The sequence below is a fragment of the Tauraco erythrolophus genome, chromosome 28 (genome assembly GCF_009769465.1).
Source record: "Tauraco erythrolophus isolate bTauEry1 chromosome 28, bTauEry1.pri, whole genome shotgun sequence".
Classification (NCBI taxonomy): domain Eukaryota; kingdom Metazoa; phylum Chordata; class Aves; order Musophagiformes; family Musophagidae; genus Tauraco; species Tauraco erythrolophus.
Window position 1 is genome coordinate 2875720 of NC_141492.1, and position 19458 is coordinate 2895177.

At 53.6% G+C, this 19458-nt stretch overlaps 1 protein-coding gene across 1 annotated transcript in view; it reads left to right on the plus strand.

Annotated features, from left to right (window-relative positions):
* LOC104371887 (fibrillin-2-like) overlaps window positions 1–19458 on the plus strand; it is a 101205-nt gene that overhangs the window by 65842 nt on the left and 15905 nt on the right. Inside the window, exons 16-37 of the mRNA XM_086627866.1 lie at window positions 93–146; window positions 2417–2542; window positions 2929–3054; window positions 3895–4014; window positions 4807–4944; window positions 5025–5075; window positions 6359–6484; window positions 7092–7319; window positions 7449–7574; window positions 7945–8073; window positions 12876–13001; window positions 13324–13449; window positions 13814–13936; window positions 14245–14370; window positions 14501–14626; window positions 15049–15171; window positions 15899–16021; window positions 16387–16512; window positions 16967–17089; window positions 17507–17629; window positions 18348–18509; window positions 19016–19084. Coding sequence (XP_086483992.1) covers window positions 93–146; window positions 2417–2542; window positions 2929–3054; window positions 3895–4014; window positions 4807–4944; window positions 5025–5075; window positions 6359–6484; window positions 7092–7319; window positions 7449–7574; window positions 7945–8073; window positions 12876–13001; window positions 13324–13449; window positions 13814–13936; window positions 14245–14370; window positions 14501–14626; window positions 15049–15171; window positions 15899–16021; window positions 16387–16512; window positions 16967–17089; window positions 17507–17629; window positions 18348–18509; window positions 19016–19084 — 2700 coding nt within the window. The remainder of the gene's footprint in view (window positions 1–92; window positions 147–2416; window positions 2543–2928; window positions 3055–3894; window positions 4015–4806; window positions 4945–5024; window positions 5076–6358; window positions 6485–7091; window positions 7320–7448; window positions 7575–7944; window positions 8074–12875; window positions 13002–13323; window positions 13450–13813; window positions 13937–14244; window positions 14371–14500; window positions 14627–15048; window positions 15172–15898; window positions 16022–16386; window positions 16513–16966; window positions 17090–17506; window positions 17630–18347; window positions 18510–19015; window positions 19085–19458) is intronic.

The following is a 19458-nucleotide window of genomic DNA, read 5'->3' on the forward strand; positions in this document are numbered from 1 at the left end:
ACAAACAATAAACCCAACGTTACCCAGAATTAATGCCACTGTGAGCGAACTGCCCAGAAAAACTAATGGCTCTGTTTGTGCTTTCTCCACAGCTGAGTTCCAGGCGCTCTGCAGCAGCGGCATCGGAATAACAGCTGATGGCAGAGGTACGTGCGTCCCGCGTGCCGTGTCCAAGGCAGGCACAGCCGATGTCACTCTCAGCCCTTCCTTTCAGCTGCTTTTAGTGGAGTGTTTGTGCATCTGGGTGGCTGCGGGAGCGTGTGCCGTGAGAGCCTTGGCACCGCGGAGGGCGCGCTGGAGCGTTCGCGCATGCCGCCCGCGCGCGTGAGAGCTGGTTGTGAGTGAGCGCGGGGCGGTTTGCGTGGCCGGGGTGGGTGTAAGTGCGTGCAAGAACCTGTCTGTGTCTTAGTGAGCGTCTGTGGGTGGGATGTGAGCTTGGGCACGGGGGAGAGGGGTGCTGCGTGTCTTTTCTCCTCCCTAAAGCCCCGCGAGGTAACGTTGAGCAAGCATCCCTGAGGACGGTGCGTTGAACCAAGTGGTTGATTTCCCGGCACCCTGTGGGAACCACATTTCTGGGGATGCGCACGCAGAGTTTGGCTTCGCTCCCTGCTTTGATGGGAACGAGGAGCGTGACCAGTTGCATCTTCTTGCTTATTTCCCTCCTCTACCCTCCAGCTCCTTGGTCGCGGGAGAAGGGGGTTCACAACCCCCCAGGGAGAGGGGGGTGATGAGCGCGTGCCGGGCGGCGTTGCCGAGGGGCCGCGTTGAATTGGAGAGCCATGCGAGCGACCGCGCTGCCAGCCCTGGGCAGCGCTCGGATCAGCAGGAAGAGCGCAAAGCAGCCAGAGAGCTACGGCCTTTCAAAACCTTCCAAATGGGAATAAGCCAGAGGCAAAACCCTGGTGGCTTCTTGGGCTTCCTCCCAGGGCCCCGTGTCTTGGCCAAGGGCAGTCTCAAGCTCACGATAAGATGCTTTCTAACAAGAAGTGGACATCAGACGTGCTCTGGTCAGCCCCATGGCTGCCCGCTCAGGACGATGTGCGCTCATCACTCTCCGGGGTCGCGTTTCCCTGGGGATGTAACTCAACTCCAGCCGCGTGGAGACAAAGGCCGGCAGTGTCTGGGAAGCCCTGGCCTGGGCTGTGTGCCAGCTGGCACTGCGGCACTGTGAGGACTCTGCTGCACAAACACGAACCTGCCCTGTTCTATGGGGAGGCTGGTTCTCGCCGGGGTAAAATCTCTTTGCCTGGGCACCAGAGCTTTACTCCAAAAAGGCAGCGAGATGATGCTGGTGCAGAGGAAGAGACACTGCCCACCTGGCTGCCACCCTTCTGGGTTACTCTCCACTTGGTCCCATTGACAGGGCGGGGACGCAGGAGAGGGATGATGGCAGAGATGCCCATGGCTCTCCCTGCCAGATGCCCTGCAGACCTGAGCCCAACCACCATGCGCATTTGGCATCCTGCAGGACTTGGCCCCTCTCCCAGACCCTGCCCTCACCCAAACACAACACTCCTCTCTGTCCCTGCCCTACCACCACATGTTCTCCGGGGCCAAGAGCCAGGTAGAGACCACAGGTCCTCACTTCTCTATTTCCGGGCTGCCCAAGCTGCTTTCAGATTGTTCTTTATGTCAGCAATAGGGAAAGGAAATTTACTTTGGCCTGATCAAGACTTCTTCCAGCCTGACAGCTGGGTGGTCAAGGAGTCTGTGCAAGCTCTCAGCTTGAGGAGCATGACTGGGCTAGGAGATACAGGGACTTTGCCATTGGAAGGGCATTGCCGTGACCATCTTAGCCATGGACCCTCTGCCAGCCCAGCTGCCCGCAGCGTGCTCTCCGCTACGTCTGAGTACTCCTCACCCTGTTCTGCCCCAGCAATGGTCCCCTGTGGTAGGGCTGTGTATGCACAGGCAGGTTGTCCACCGTGCTCTGCCCTTACCCCAGTTGGCCCCAGCATCCTGCTCGGAGCACCTTACAAACATCTTCTTCCTCCCACCTTTTCCAATAGGAGGGATAATTAAACGGTCTGACCTGAGTACCTGGGATAACGATACTGTAAGGAGACTCAGGAACGTAACAGAAGGACCTGAAAGCCCTTGATAGGGAACTGAGTCTGGGCTTATCTCAACCCCTTATCCAGTTCTCTCCTCCTGAGCTCAGAGCCTTATGCTACCTCAGCTGTGTGTCCCCAGGACAAAGATGCCCAGCTCCACAGCACCAGGAGGAGAGGAACAAGACTCTCCAGGGCCTACTGGGTCAAAACAGGAGGGTGGGTAGGACAGGAAGGAGGCATTTCTGCAGAGGGGTGCCCCAGCTGGCTATTGACACCGAGGAGCAATGAAGAACTGGGGGGTGGAAGTTTCCTGTATTTGTGTTTGCCGTGGTCCATCTGTTTCGACTTCTTTCTCTGTGCAGACATCAACGAATGTGCCCTCAACCCCGACATCTGCCCTAACGGCATGTGCGAGAACCTGCGTGGGAGCTACCGCTGTATCTGCAACCTGGGCTACGAGTCGGACCCCACGGGCAAGAACTGCGTGGGTGAGTTCAGGGCAGCCCGGGCTCGGCGTGGCGTAGGGAACCAGGAGCTCAGCGCTGGTGGGCAGTGGGTGGCACGCACTGCGTGAGGCACGCGCTCAACGGATGGGGTTGGGAGCTCTGTGATGCAGCTGCATGAGCCTGAGATGATACAGCAGCTGATGTCCTCGGGCACCGTCCCCATTCGGGGCTGCCTTGTCCACATGGAAGGAGACAGGTCCCATGCGAGAGGCTACACGTTTGTGATCTAACATACGTTCCACGGTGTATTGCTTTGAGGACGGTACTGCGTTTCTGGGCCTCTCAGGCTGCCAGAGGTCTGTAGGGCTGCAGAGTAGAAGGGTGGACGCTGGTGGTGCAGCTCAGAAACCCCATCTCTCTGCCCACAGACGTTGATGAATGCACTGTCAATCGTTTGCTGTGTGACAACGGACTGTGCCGCAACACACCCGGCAGCTACACCTGCACCTGCCCCAAGGGCTTTGTCTTCAGGACCGAGACGGATACATGTGAAGGTAACGTGACTCTGAAGGCAACAAGAACATCTTCACAAGATGTGAAGAGTGAGATATGGCTTGAGGTCCTGCCTGAAAGGGAGCTCAAGGTCTAGCGTGTCTTTGGTTCCCTTTTGACCGCAGTGGTTTGAACTGGAGCAGGTCCAGGCTTTGGGTTTGTGGGTTTGTTGTTTTTTATTTCCTAGGGGGAAATTTCACACTTCGTTCCAAATAGTGGACATCCAAACCCAGAACATCTGGGCTTTCCACTGACTGAAAACCAGACCAATTTCCTCTAGGCCCCCAAAATTTTAACTAAAACCTGACCAAAATTGCAAGTTTTGGAGATTTGATTGAAAGCTTACAGTTTGGAGTGGGGGAAATAGCTTCGTGACCACAAAGTCCTCAAAAATTTGAGAACTGGCATTTTGCACATAAATGCCTGTTTAGAGAAAAAAAAAAAAATCTGTAAAAAAGGTGAAAAATAGCAAGTGCTATGTGGCCTCATATCTGCTTCAGGCAGGTAGATGAAGGCCATATTCAGGACTGCTCCCATCTTAGCCAGGAGCAGCCCAGCAGGTCCATCATTTCCCCAACCAGCCTCAATCCGTCCGTTCCCTCAATCCTGAAGAAGCTCACTCATTCCATGGTGTCTGCTGCCCGCTGTCCTTGCCCACCCCCTTCGAGATGGTGCATACTTGAGTTGTACGTACAGAACACCTATGGCCTGGACTGGTGGTCCTCTGAACAGTTGAAAAACTCTCTCCTTCATGTTCTTTGCTTCTCCTCTCCCCGAGTCTCTAGCCCAGAAAACTGGGTCCCGTGGCATGTGCTACAGTAACGGTCCCTTTCTTGCCGCAGATATCAACGAGTGCACCTCTAACCCCTGTGTGAACGGTGTCTGCAGGAACAACGCTGGCTCCTTTGCGTGCGAGTGCTCCCCAGGCAGCAAGCTGGACCCCAGTGGCACCATCTGCGTGGGTAAGGATGTGACCTTCTAGGGACAGCTCTGACATCAACAGTGTCCATCGTCGTTCCTTGTGGTTCATTTGAAGCATGTCCAGTGCTCCTGGCTTAGGGATGGGGATCCTCTGAGCTCTCTCTTTCTCACCTAGTGCTTCCTTGGTTGTTGGTGACAATTAACATCTCTCTTAAGGATCCAGGAAGCCTGAAAAGCCGCATCCTCAGGCAGTGCTCTGAGCAGTGCGTGTCAGACACAGAAATGCCCAACTGCTGCAGCAAGGCAAAGCACAGCTGTGGGGTCCCAGGAGATCCTGCAGAACATCAGGGTGGTGGGTTCTCACTCCCCAGATGGGTTTGTAGCGTGCTGACGTTAAAGCACATCAAGATGAAGTAGATCCCTTCTCATCATCTTGATGAGAAGGTGCCCACTTCCCACTCTTAAATGGTCAGAGCTTTGCAGAGCATCACAGGGGCAGCTGGAGAGAAAGGACTGTTTTACCCAGAAGAGGAGCAGACTGGGAATAGGAAAAGGACAGGACACAGAACTGAAGCCATAGCAGTTGTATCAGCGCAGAAATACTGCTGCACAGCAGTGGGACAGGGCTCTGGGCAACAGCCCAGTTTGCATCCGTGCTGCAAAGTGCTTGGCCCCTCAGCCTGAAAGATAAAGTGATGCCAAAGAACAATAGTCATGTTGCAGCTCAGGGATGGTCTCTCCAAGCTGCTTCTCGCAGCAGCCTGGCTTCCATGGAGCCGGGAACCTCCGCCAAGGAGCAGCTCTTCACTCGCGCCGTGTCCTTACCCCTACAGACAGCATGAAAGGGACGTGCTGGCTGAACATCCAGGATGGGCGCTGCGAGGTGAACATCAACGGGGCCACGCTGAAGTCGGAGTGCTGTGCCACGCTGGGGGCGGCGTGGGGCAGCCCCTGCGAGCGCTGCGAGATCGGTAAGGCTCCGCGTGGCACAGAGAGCAGGGTGGCAGGAGGCAGCCCTTTTCTTTGCTGATGTCCCGCTGTTTTCTTGCAGACACGGCCTGTCCCCGGGGATATGCCAGGATGAAGGGGGTCACCTGTGAAGGTAAAGTGCTTCAGGACACAGAAGTTTTTTTTTAATTGGGAACATGATCACTGTTTATTTGTTGCTATCCTGCATCTTTGAGTCTGGTGAAGGTCCTACACGTTCTGGCTCTTTGTTGGACCCTCTCCAGTATGTCCATCCCACTCTCGTACTGAGGAGCCCAGAACTGGACACAACACTCCAGTTGTGGCCTCACCAGTGCTGAGTAGAGGGGAAGGATCACCTCCCTCAGCCTGCTGGCAACACTCCTTCTAATGCAACCCAGGATACCATTGGCCTTTGCAGCAAGGGCACGTTGCTGACCCCTGTTCAATTTGGTGTCCACCAGGACCCCCAGGTCATTTTCTACCCAGCTGCTTTCGAGCTGGGTGAGCCCCAGCGTATATTGGTGCGTGGGGTTGATCCTCCCCAGGTGCAGAACTTTGTACTTCTCCTTGCATAAGGTTGAACTGCATGAGTTTCCTCTCAGCCCATTTCTCCAGCCTGTCAAGATCCCTCTGGATGGCAGCATGACCTTCTGGTGTGTCAGCCACTCCTCCCAGTTTTGTGTCATCAGCAAATTTGCTGAGGCTGTGCTCTACCCCATCATCCTGATAACTAAGGAAGACGTTAAACAGGATTGGACTCGGTATTAACCCCTGGGGTACAGCGCTTGTTGTTGGCCTCCAAGTAGACCTCGTGCTGCTGAACACCATTCCCTGGGCCCACCATTCAGCCAGTTTTCAAGCTACCTCACTGTCTGCTCGTCCAGCCAGTACATCAACAGCTTGTCTATGAGGATCTTAAGGGAGACAGTGCCAAAGGCCTTTCTGAAGGCTGGGTAGACAGTATCCACCACTCTTCGCTCGCCTACCATTCCATCACAGAGTTTTATCAAGCTCATCAATCCTGACTCTCCTTTGGTTAATCCATGCTGACAACCTGCTGATGATTTTCTTGTCATTCATGAGCCTGGAAATGGGTTTCCAGGTTTAGCTGCTCCATCAGCAGTACTCATGTCCGAGTCCCGGTGCTGCTCTGCCAGCGCTGTGCCAACTACGGAGGTGTGCAGCAGGACCACCTTGCCTGTCCCTCTCTGACAAGGCTTTGTAATGCAGCCTCCTTGCAAAAGTGTCTGGGCATGGCTGTGTGCCGAGCATCTGTTTTTCCTCGGGACAATTTGCCAGTTTTTAGTCTGGTGGGCAGCTCTGGGCTCCTTCCATCTCTTCCAGGAGCCCCTCAAGGCCACGTTGGGCTTGGCCATGTGCCGCTCTCATGCCTGTCTCTTGCTTTTGTGCCAACAGATGTGAATGAGTGCGAGGTCTTCCCCGGCGTCTGCCCGAACGGGCGCTGCGTGAACACGGCTGGCTCCTTTCGGTGCGAGTGTCCAGAAGGACTGACCCTGGACGGCACTGCGAGGACGTGTGTGGGTAAGGACACCTCGTTTCTCCCAGACTCCTGGCCTATATTCAGCCCTCTCTACAGAGGTCCCTACCCATCACATTGAGCAGTCTTGGGAATTGGGTGATGGCACATCATAGCTGGTAGGGGCTGCCAAATCCAGCACGCTAACCAAGGCAAGGCTGCCACAGCTTCACGTCCCCAGGTCCAGCTGGTAGTGTAATTGTTCTCCTTGGGTGGACTTCAGAGGTAGCCAAATAGATAACCTAACTGGTTAATGACATGGCCCAGCAGCTCTCAAACAACTCCTGGCTGCTTTTTAGGCCCACAGTGACAAACCTCTGCCCTCCATAGGGGCCATCTGCACTGCTCACTACACCATGGAGGGTCCATTCTCTGACCCTGATGCCAACAGTCACAGGCTGGCCATGACCATACTGTTAAGTCTCTCATGGCATCCCAAATAAGGTGACTTCATCCAAATGGTCACCTCATCCATACCTGGGCGTTGTTTGGAGGATGTCCCAGCCAAAGCTGTTCCAGGAACCTTGCTAATTATGTCACAGAAAATGAGATCTCTGGTTTTACCAGAGGTTAGGTGCTGCAGGCAAGGGCTCAGCTCTGCTCTCTCACCAGACGTGCGTGTGGAACAGTGCTACATGAAATGGGATGAAGATGAGTGCACGGAGCCTCTGCCAGGCAAGTACCGGATCGACATGTGCTGCTGTTCTGTGGGCTCAGCCTGGGGCATCGATTGTGAAGAATGCCCCAAGATCGGCTCCAGCGAGTACAAAGCCATCTGCCCGAGAGGACCCGGCTTTGCCAACCGAGGAGACGTGCTTTCAGGAAGGCCCTTCTACAAAGGTGAGAAGAAAGAGGGGAGCTGCTGATGCCCAGCAGGACAGCCCAAGGAACCTGCTGCCTGCACTGGGTCTCTAGGTTCAATTCAGATGTCCTCTCCCTGAAACACTGCTCTTCTGTCTTCACCCACAGATGTGAATGAATGTAAGGTCTTCCCTGGCCTGTGCACTCATGGGACCTGTCGAAACACCATTGGCAGCTTCAGGTGTCTCTGTGGCAACGGCTTTGCTTTGGATGCTGAGGAAAGGAACTGCACAGGTAAGGGAAGAGTAGCTGCCCTCCTGACCACTCTCGCCCGTCTTGCTGCCTTGCCTGCCTTGTGGGATGCTTCGTGTGATGGTGGTACCCAGAGGAGTCATGGCTGTTATCTTGGGGACATGCCTAGAAGGCAAAGGCAAGACCATGAGCAGAAGGCTCCTCCCGCTTATGGGATGGAGCATCAGTCCTGCACCAGAGAGAAAGCTTAACTGCTGTCTCTCCCTTCAGGATGAGGTGTTCCTTGGTCTGCCAGGTCAGACTTGCCAGTCCTTGTTCACTGAATTTGATGTGCAGTACAGGCAGCCCAGTGCCAGCTGTAGTGGTGCTTGTAGCCTGTCCTGCTTCCACTAGCTGGTCTTCATCCCCACAGACATCGATGAGTGCCGCATCTCGCCGGACCTGTGTGGCCATGGCACCTGTGTCAACACACCAGGCAGCTTCGAGTGCGAGTGCTTCGAAGGCTACGAGAGTGGCTTCATGATGATGAAGAACTGCATGGGTAAGGACTTTCTCCAGGGCAGGGCACCTCTTTTACATCAGGGAGGAAAGTAGCTGGTGCCAGATCTGACAAAAGGCTTCATGCCAAGCTGCTCACTGTGCATCTGGCTGTCCAGCTACTTGTCTGTCTGGCTCTCTGTTCCCTGGTATCAAGCCAAATCTCCTCATTGCCCTCTGAGGGAGTTGTGGCAGTCCCTGTGCCGCAGAGAGCCCCAACAGCCTCTGCTCGGCCCAGGGTAGCGAGTCTTCTGCCTTGCTTTGGTTGCAAAGGCCGAGCTGGGCTGAAGGGCAGCATGTGTAGGGAGAGGAAGTGCTGAGTGCGGAGCCAAAAGTGCCATAGATGTAACCCTGGGAGGACAGGAAAGCCCCTGGGAGGACAGGAAAGCATATGCAAAGTGAAGTCAGGGGTTCCTGAGACACAGCAGAGGCTCTCTAAGCTGGAGGATGTAAAGGGAGAACCCATGTCATAGAATCATGGAATGGTTTGGGTTGGAAGGGACATTCAAGACCATGCAGTTCCAGCCCCCCTGCCATGGGCAGGGACACCTTCCACTACACCAGGTTGCTCAAAGCCTCATCCAACCTGGCCTTGAACACTTCCAGGGATGGGGCAGCCACAACTTCTCTGGACAAGTCCCCAGCAGGGCTTGGCTTGAGCCCCAGACCCCTCCAGAGAAGGAGGGCAAAGAGAGCTGTAGCCTTTGCCTCCTGCATGGATGCTGTGCCCTATGTGGGCCGATAGCCCATCAGCGAAGAGCTCCATGCCACCTCTGCTAGCTGTGCCCCAGGGCTCTGCACCACGCAGGGCAAGGACTGACTGTGAAAATGTTGCCAGACTTGAGGCCAAAACTGGGAGCCTTCCGTGAGAGACCTCTGCTTGTGAGGATCTCTTGGACCAGAGGCCAGAGCCTTTGCCCAGCACCTGTGCTGGTGATGCCTCATGAGCTGGGGAGGAAGTCTGGCATCCCAGGCCATCAGAGAGGACTCTGGGTATAGAGCCTGGCTCAGGGAAACATCCTGGGCTCTTCCTGCCATGACACTCGTGGGACATAGTAAGTCCTGCCCTGCCACCTCCTGGCCACCGTGTCCTCAGCGGTGGGAGCCCACGGAGCGATCCACACTGGGAGTCCATGGGGCCACCAATCATAGAATCATAGAATCATAGAATCATAGAATGGTTTGGGCTGGAAGGGACCTTAAAGATCATCTAGTTCCAACCCCCCTGCCATGGGCAGGGAAACAAGTTCTTTCCCATCCCTTTCCTTTGCAACCAAAGTTCTTTCCCATCCCTTTCCTGCTCACCATACCCAAAGGGTGTTTCCCTGCAATCCCAGTGCGATGTTGCCTTCCTTGTCTACCTCCAACTAAGGCCTTATATTTCCTTTTTCATTTTGTACTTGCTCGCGTACTCGTGCAATGTTCCTTCTTCATTTTGTACTTTTCCTTCACTTGATTTTCCCTCGCACCAAACCTTGGCCACTAACCTTCCTCTTGCTTCAGCCACGAGCAGCTGAAGCCTCAGCCTGGCATTGCCACTGAGCTGGGACAGGATCCATGCCTGGTATTTTCATTCCTGCTACGCAGGGAGACAGCAGCCTTTGTACTGGGGATTGGCGAGTACGCGGCGGAGCTCTGCCAGCCCAGTAGCTTGAACTCAATGGCTGCGAGTTCCAGTTCTCATACACACTTGGCTGTTTCCTTCGTCTGACGTCTCATCTCCTTCTGCTTCTGTTCAGCCTTGTGTTACCCGTCTATCATTTATTCTGCCACTGATTATTTACATATCCACAGTCTAAACATAAACCCATCTCCAGCCATTATTAATATCATATGTCCAACCCTTACGTTAAACCCTGTCTTTTCGAACACCGTTGCAGAACATTTCTCAACTGGTAGATCTTTTTGTGTAGTATCCTGTCCCTGCCACCACAGTTATCTTCTTAACCTGGTATGTCTACCTGCCCTAAGTGCTGTCTTACATCAGTATTTTAATCCAGTTACATGTAGCTTGGTCCCTTTTCTAGATAATACATGTTCCTTGCAAGTAGCTGTCGGTCATGTCATCGTTAGGTCACTGCTGAGTTTAGTAGACCCATTATTTCCACTCCTATAGTAGGAGATACATTAAGCTTTGGTCTTCATGGCTCTTCTTGGCCTCCTGCTGTCATTGCACGTCGTACAGCCACATCATACCTTGCTCAGCAAGAGGTTGGCCATTTGGTAACTCGTGTCTCTTCTAGTTCTGAATCTTGCTGATTCATCCAGTTTTGCTTGGGCTGCTTTCCACTGAATCTTGTCTGAGATGACTCTCAACCTGATCTCATTTACACGTGGTATCTGATCAACTATTGCTGTTTCTGCACCTTTCCTTGGGATTTGAATCTGCAGTGATTTCATACCAGCTTCAACCATTAATCAGGCCCCTGTCCAGTTCCCCAAACATTTGCACAGATCAAGTCCTTCATGAGAAGCTCTGGTAGACCATCTGCATTCTTCTACCCCACTCTTTTTCCAGTTGTAATTGTAAGGGCTCCCTTTCACCTGCCCATTTAATCATCCTTTATCCTCAGATAATTCTTTACAGATCCTCCCATCTGGCCAATGCTTGCTTTTATTCTGTCAGATTCTCATCTGTTTTCAATTTAATGATTCTTGTTTGTAGCTTACAAAAAATCCCATTAATGACCTCAGTACCTCAGTTCGTCTCCAACAAGTCAGCCAAACTGTTGCTGTCCTCTAATTCCTGGCATACCACGTTCCTCTTCTCGTCTGTCTCGCCAGACCAGCTTGTCTGACTGACCCAGGCTTCATATTCTGCTCTTTCTGCTTTGGCTTGGACTTTCAAACCACATCAATCTGTGGCATGTTTCAATACCATTTATTTACTTTTCTGCTTTGATTCTCTGGGTTCTTTCAGACCTATCACTGGCGTGGTTTTTGTCTTTTCTGTACAATTTGTAACGTGGGTTACCACAGATCGCACTAATCATCTTCCTCCTCCTCCTCCTCCTGTCTCTGAGATGCTGAGAATGCCACACTGATGCCCTGCTAACTTCTTTCAGTAACGAGGTTTCTGATATCTTTATGTAAAGATGTCATGTTTTATTGTTCTTTTATTTTTCTTTTTTAATGCTCACTATTATCTGCCCAATTCCACCTTATCCTTTTTTCTAGGTGACAAGGAATTGAGTCGTTTCACCCCAAAGGGTGTTGTGACATTATGGCATTTTCTGTGGTCAAGGATTAACTTCTTCCCATCTGCGTTTGGTGAAAGAACTTGGCTTCAGCCTCGTGAGGGGGCAATTCTTGCTGGCCCCTGGCAATAAACATCAGCACTGAACCTGCATCCTGCAGTTTGTTAGGAACAGCCTCCCACCACGGAAAACCGGAGGTTCAGGTCCTGTGGGAATGTTTGACAGGGCCCATCACCCCCGTGGTCAGATGTGTTCTAGTCCACTTCAGCTGTAGATAAGCCGAAAATCTCAATAGTGTGTTTTATTCAAGTAAGGTGAAGGATTCTGTTTTTAGTTATGAGGTTGGAGTCAGGAAAAACAAACAGTGAGAAGAAAATGGATCCTTTAAATACACTGACATCGCTCCCTTTGTCTGCTGTCACTAAGAGGTTCTCGGGGACATTTTTTCAGCTCCCTCAGTTCATCTGTGTTGCACCCAGTGGCTTTGTGTCCTGAATGCACATTTCGGAGCGTGCAAGTGTGGACGGATGAATCCTCTGCGTAGTTCCAGGGAGGCTCCCCTGTTCTGCTCCCTTACTGCCAGTGCAGGACATCTTGAGTCAATTCTAGGGCCAGGCAAGAATGCAAAATCCTTCGAATCTATTCTGGGACCAAAATGGAGAACCTCATTCTCGGATTCCTGTTTCCAAAGTTAGAGGATCAGATTCATCCAACACTTGCCCTTCCAAAGAGCATAACTCGTGGTGTTTCACAGTGCAAGTATCACAAAGACTGTTACCTGTATGACATGGTAGTAGATCACGAAGAGCTTTCTCCAGAAGCCATGGATAATGAATTCCTAACAAGGCTTCCCAGTTTTGATACTTGCAGTGCTTCATCTCCGCCTGCTCTTGGTTTTAGTTTCCAACCATCACCAGTGCACCATTCCAGTGGTTCCCTTGGGGTTTTAGTTTTGCATTTATAAACTTTTCTATCGCTTGGGTTTTGGTGGGGTTTTTTTCATTTTTAATGCCAGCAGCCCAGTTTCATCCTTGTTTGGCTGGTTCACATCTCTCGCAGCAGTTTCATCTACTTCAGGAATTTCTCCAGTTCCTAGTAAATTCAATCCCTTTGTCCATATTGTGATTTTTCTCAGAAATGTACAATTTCCCAGCCCTCTGTGTGATAATGGAACTACCCTGAAGGCTGTGACCAAGAAAGCTTGGCTGTTGGTCTCCTATCAAACAAAATACACATTTTTCCAAGGAACATTCCCTCTGCTGATGGGACTCATGAAAATGTAAGACAGGTGGGATGGGAGCTAGGAAATATCCATCTAGTCCTTGCTGGCTAACCTGCACAAAGCTAATAACTTCTTTTCTCCTGATATTTTTGCATTCTACTGAGGTCAAGGCAAGAGTTGCAATTTCCCAAAACGTATACTTCAACCGTAAGTCCTCTGGACTCACCCAAGCCCTGGATTCTCTGCTCTGTTAATTTTGTGACGCCCCTCTGTTTTGGGATATATTAGTGGTGATGGGACTGTGGTGCGTGGCACCAGCACCACTCCGTTATCTGGAAAACCTAGCTGAAGGGGACAATCCACCATATCTCGTATCGTTCTCTGTAGATATCAATGAGTGTGAGCGGGACCCACTGCTGTGCCGAGGTGGGATCTGCATGAACACAGATGGCAGCTTTGAATGCATCTGCCCCCCTGGCCATGAGCTGACTTCTGAAGGGAACACTTGCATAGGTGAGATGATGGAAAGCTGTTTTATGACCAGAGCCTGTTCAAGGGTGACAATACAGGGAGACTTGGATCTCGTGCTGGGCACATGAATCTGCCCTTCCCATCCCATGTGTGGGTAGAACATGCTTATCCAGGGAGGACTGAGGTCACTCCCAGGGTTTCTTTGCATTGGTGATGTCTGTTGTTCACTGCAGACTGACCAATGGGGCAATAACAAATTGATTGTGGGGACAGCAGTAGGTGGGGGTACCCAGGGGCGAGTACCAAACGATGCTCACCATGGCATCGGCACGACTGGCTGCTCAAACTCTTCTTCCCACTGCAGATATCAACGAATGTTCCCTTAGTGACAACCTGTGTCGCAACGGACGCTGCGTCAACGTCATTGGTACCTACCAGTGCGCGTGTGATTCGGGCTTCCAGGCCACGCTGGACAGGCAAGGCTGTGTCGGTGAGTGCTCCCCTTTGCCACACAGCCATGCCAAAACCTCGGTGCACATCCAGAACCCTCCTGGTCTCAGACCTCTGACAATGCTCTGTGGGGTGTCTGAGGGTAAGGCAAGAGGGGAACCTCCTGGTTGAGCTACAGCTGGACTGGCATTACCAGTAAGGGGCTGTGAAACTATGGTGAGCTGCAAGGGGTTAGCAGAGAAGGCAAGAGGTGCTTTCTTCTGGCAGGAGGAGCTTTGTTTCCTCTTCAGCACCTCTCCCATGCCGTCTCTGTGTACTGGCACTGTGTCTGAGCAGCTCTGCCCCAAGGCACGTATCCCAGCCCATGACCCAAGCAGCTGCCTGACCTCTCCCTTCTCCCCCAGACATCGACGAGTGCACCATAACCAACGGCGGCTGTGACACACACTGCTCCAACTCGGAGGGCAGCTATGAATGCAGCTGCAGTGAAGGCTACGCATTGATGCCAGACAAGAGGTCCTGCGCAGGTGAGCAGTCAGCGTGGCTCTCGTGGGTGCTGCCCAGGGACCTCTGTGTCTGTTGCCAGTCAGCCGTAGTGTTGGCTTCAGGCTGAGGGAGTCTCATTTTTAAGTCGCTTCCAGAGAGGTGATCTCTCTGGACAGATGTTTTTGCTTTGCACTGCAATGTCCAGCCCCTTGATACAGACCCCAGAGTCCTGTAACTACATGATTTGGAGCAAAGCCCCTCCTGTGATTCCCTCGTGACTCTCTCGTGCCCCCTATACTCTTTCACTGGCTCTAACGCCTTTACTTTGGCAATGGTCTCCTCTCTCTAGATATCGATGAATGTGAGGATAATCCAGACATCTGTGATGGTGGGCAGTGCACTAACATCCCTGGGGAGTACCGCTGCCTCTGCTTCGATGGCTTCATGGCATCTCTGGATATGAAGACCTGTATCGGTGAGGACGAGGCTGTGCCCTGGGCACATGCCAGCACTGCATCACAAGGCTGCTCTCGGAGGGAGGAAGGGATACAGAGGGTTGCCCCAGATTCAGGTCATGGTTGTTGTGATTCCTTTTTCTCCTGCAGATGTGAACGAGTGTGATCTCAACCCTAACATCTGCCTGCACGGCGAATGTGAAAACACAAAGGGCTCCTTCATCTGTCACTGCCAGCTGGGCTACTTCGTCAAGAAGGGAACCACAGGCTGCACAGGTGGGAACTCACCGGACCTGGAGCCAGGGGTGCTGGTGGGAGCCCTCACAAACACCTCCTGCAGCTGCCATGGAGGATGGACACCGGGGATGTGGCCGTGTGCTGGGAGCCCCTCCTGGGCAGGCAGCTATTGCGGGGAAGGCAGGCTTCGGGCAGGATTTGACACTTCCCTGGTTTATAGCCAAGCCAGGTGCCTGCCCTTCCTTTAGTCTTCATCTTCAGGGGTGAGCACGGATCAGCTCTTCAGCTCAAGGGCACAACTCTAGGCAGCCTGTTCCCAAGGCACCTTGTTCCCTTTCCCTGGGGTTCAGACTCCCAGGAGCCATTGGTACCCAGAGCCGTTAGCAGGATTGTACCCAGCTGCCCCCTCCTCTCCTGGAGGAGCTGAGCTGTGCCAGCTCTGATCTCCTTCCTTCCTGCAGACATCGACGAATGCGAGATCGGGGCTCACAACTGCGACATGCACGCCTCCTGCATCAACGTGCCCGGGAGCTTCAAGTGCAAGTGTCGCACCGGCTGGCTCGGAGATGGGCTGAAGTGCAACGGTGAGTTCTCGTCCCAGGAGAGGATGTTTGCGTGGCCAGGTGCTCTGTGAAGGCTGGGCTCAGCTGACACCTGCGCTTAAAATGCTCTTGAGTCGCAGGAGCCCTGCGTGAGGATTTATGGAAGCGTGCAGAGATGTGGGGGTGTGACAGAAGGGGACCGTTGGGGTGGGTGTACGGGTGTTGCACTGCCAAGCTCTGCAGCCGTGTCTGTTGAAGGATATGAGCCACGGATGTGGGAGCAAAAGGGCATGTATTTGTGGGATGTGGAGCATGTGGGTGTAGGATTGAGATGAGCGTGGGCAAATGTCACTGTCAGACTGGCGATGTGGCTGCAGGGTGATGTGTTGGGGCACGGTGGGGTGTGTGTGCAGGGACACGGGGGTGTGGGAGGTGTGTAGGGGTGTCTTGGGGTGTGTGTATGAGTGTAGGGATGTACTGGCATGTGTGTGGTTTGTACGGAGGGATGTAAGGGTATGTGCATGGATACGTGTGCCGGAGCTGGGGAGGCACTAGCAGTGCGGGTACGTGCATGTGGAAGTGTCTCGCTGCCGTACTGTCTGCGTCAGCACTGCCAGTGGAGGGTCTCATGGCCGTAGCGGCTCACAAAGATGTGTTGGAGCCTCACAAGTGCTCCAGGTGCCTGGAGGCTGCAGGCTCCTGGGCCATCTGCATGGCCCCTCAGGCTCAGAGGAAAGGCCAGAGGCAAAACACTGTTCTCCTTGTCTAGACCTGGACGAGTGTGCAACTGAAGAGCACAAGTGCAACCTGAATGCCAACTGTGTCAACACACCGGGCTCCTACCGCTGTGCCTGCCGAGAAGGCTTCAACGGGGACGGCTTCTCCTGCTCAGGTAGACTCACTTGGCAGCAGGAACGTGACTTGGGCATCCTGCCGGGACATGGAGTCACCTCCTCTTAACCACCAGCCTGGCTCAGCACCTGGCTGCCTGTATCTGGGGTTCCCCAGATCAGATGTCCCCCAAAAGCCACTGCAGCCTGCCCTGCACCAGCCTGCTCAGATACCTTCAGCAGAGATCCACCTTCTTCTCAGCAGGTGTTTAGGGAGGACCAAGGCAGTGAAAAGTATTGCAGCCCCCTCCTCGCAGCCTCCCAGCAGAGGGGTGGGAACAAACTTGTGGGAATTTTCTGGGCAAGCCGAGGGAAGCTCCCATCTTTGAGTGGACACCATGTCAGTCTCACGCTTGACTCTCTCTAGATGTGGACGAGTGTGCGGACAACGTGAACCTGTGTGAGAATGGACAGTGTCTCAATGCACCCGGGGGTTACCGCTGCGAGTGCGAGATGGGCTTCAATCCCACGGAGGACAGCAAGGCCTGCCAGGGTAAGTGCCCCAAGTTTTGACTGCTGCTCCAGGAGATCCAGTGTCCACCTCCTTTCTGTCCTTGGTCTCTCCACTGCACTGTCACCACCTGATCCATTACTAGTCAAGAGTCACCTAATAAGACCCCCCCATCACCTGGTGGTGCGATGCTCCTGAGCTGCAAGCTCTTCCACTTAACAGGAGTTGGTCCCCAGCCTGCAGAGAGGTTGGACTAAGCCAAGGTTCCATGTGAGATGTGGACAATCAGCAAAACAGGGGTGAGAGGAGAGGGCATACTCACAGCATGCCTGGTCCTGCTCACTCAGGAGGTGGTATCCCAAAGCACTAGAACTACCCTCAGCAGACGGGTTACCCACAGCTGGGGTGTAGCTCTGCTTTGCGATGGGAGCAGAAGAGAACCGTCTTGGCCCTCACTCTGCCAGATCCTGAGCACCCAGCTCTCCTTGTTTTGCAGACATTGATGAATGCACCTTCCAGAACATCTGTGTCTTTGGGACCTGCCAGAACCTGCCTGGGATGTTCCGCTGCGCCTGTGATGATGGCTATGAACTGGACAGGAGTGGAGGCAACTGCACAGGTATAGGACTTTCATGGGACTGCGGGATGAGGATCACTGCTCTGTGATCTGCTGGTGTGAGCTTGCCCCAACCACGACAGGGAGTGGCACTAGCAACCTAAAGCCAATTAAGCGTCCCTGGGTGACGTGGTGATGTGTCTTTGCTCTTGGCAATGCCTTGATGCTGCTGGAAAGTGAGCTTTCAGTGGATAGGAAGAGAAGCTCAGTGTGGTTCTGCTCCTTTCTTCTGACTCTGGGCAGGGTGGTGTGAGATAGGACAAGGCAAGGTCTGTTTCTAGAAGGGCTTTGTCTACCACCACGTGAAGAGCCTTAGAAACACCGTGGTCATGGGTGAACAGACAGTGCAGAACTTAGGGCTGGGCTGTGGTTTCTGTGGCAGTCTTCACCTTTTCCGTCTTCATCTTTCCATCTTTTCAGACATCAATGAATGCGCAGACCCTGTGAACTGCATCAACGGCCTGTGTGTCAACACCCCTGGCAGCTACCTGTGCAACTGTCCACAGGACTTTGAGTTGAACCCCACTGGTGTGGGCTGTGTGGGTGAGTGGAGACCTCTGTGGAGAGCACACCTTCCATCCAAGAGCTTCCAGGTCCTTCCTGTTGGTCGCACGTAGCTGGAAGTGGCCGCTACCAGACACTGGGGTAGCTGACCAACATCTGCCCTGCCAAATACCTGGCTGTCCATGATGGGCTTAACTGCAGCAGCAGAAGAGTACCTACCTCCTGTTCAGCCTGGCCCACCTTGTGTCACCAGTCTGGGTGCTCTCCTGGTTGAAGCAACGTTATTGCTTCAGCCTGAGCCGTAGAGGTGGTGAAGTGCCTGTGCTAATTGACACTGTAAGAAGGGAGAATTTGCCAGTGGAGATGGCACCATTAGCAGCTGCCTGGACAGCTCTGGAGCTATTCTTCAGTGTCTGTTTCTTGAAAGGCCCTGGATCACGGGTAGCATTATTTGGGTCATGTTCTGTAGCCATGCTGAAGACACGCCGCCATGCTACGACCTCTGTATGCTATAGTAGGGCTTTTACCAGACAAGCTGGGCATGCTCTGTTCTTGAAGGGTTCCCTAAGTCATAAGCTGCAAAGGCAGCCTGGATGTGGTTTACTGCAATACAGCTAGGTGACAGTGTGGCCATCTGGGGCAGGACTGGGGCCTTATCCCTCTCCCCGCCTCTCGAGGCCATAGTGCCATTCATTCCTCCTGTGCACGCCAGTCTTTGCCAGAGAGGTTTTGCTCACCCCCTGCTGTCTTTGTGCAGATACCCGTGTTGGGAACTGCTTCTTGGACACTCAGGATCGAGGAGACGGAGGGATCTCCTGCAGCGCAGAAATCGGAGTTGGGGTCACTCGGGCATCCTGCTGCTGCTCGCTGGGTCGTGCGTGGGGCAACCCCTGCGAGCTTTGTCCTCCAGCCAACACGAGTGAGTTGGGAAAACGTCTGGGGTAAACTCAGGCGTGGGCCAGATGGGCAGTGCAGAGCAGAGAGATGGGGCCTCTTCTCCGGGGCTTCTCAGCTCAGACTGAGGGTCCTGGGTCCAGGACGTGCTATCACCATGATGGAGCAGAAGGCAACCCTGTTGTGTCAGTGCAGGGCTAGCCAGGTGGACGAGGGCTAGGGAGAGGTGAAGCGGGGTGGGGGAGACTAGGCTGGTTCTGCCTCGGGGCGTCCAGGTTGAGATCCTTTGTTCCAAGTCACAGTAGGCTGCGGGAGGGCAGTGGACATGGAGTAATGCCAGTCAGGGATGGGCAGGCAGAGACAGGGCAGCGACTTTGGCTCGACATGTCATGGGAGTCAGGCTGCTCCATCTGGACCACTGTCATCATCCTCATGGCCTATTTCTCCTGGGTTTCTCCTGGTTCTTCCTACCCCTCCTGTTTCCTGGGAGCCCACTCAGCTCAGGATCCCCCTGACTGACTTTTTCCACAGCTGAGTACAAGACCTTGTGCCCTGGAGGAGAAGGTTTCCGTCCCAACCCCATCACTGTCATCCTGGAAGGTAAGCCAACCCGGCACCCATGCCCCCTCACCAGGGACTTGGGTGCTGGGGGAGCTCAGCCCTGGGTGGGCACTGTCTGCCATGGAGCTGGGATGGCTGGATGCCTGCTGAGCCCCTGACCACTGAATCATAGGATTTGGGTTGGAAGGGACCTTCAAGACCATCTAGTTCCAATCCCCCTGCCATGGGCAGGGACACCTTCCACTACACCAGGTTGCTCAAAGCCTCATCCAACTTGGCCTTGAACACTGCCAGGGATGGGGCAGCCACAGCTTCTCTGGGCAACCTGCTCCAGTGCCTCACCACCTCATTGTAAATGATAAACAGCAAGTGTGTGCTCTCCTCGGATGTGCCCTGGGTGGCCGGGTGGTGGA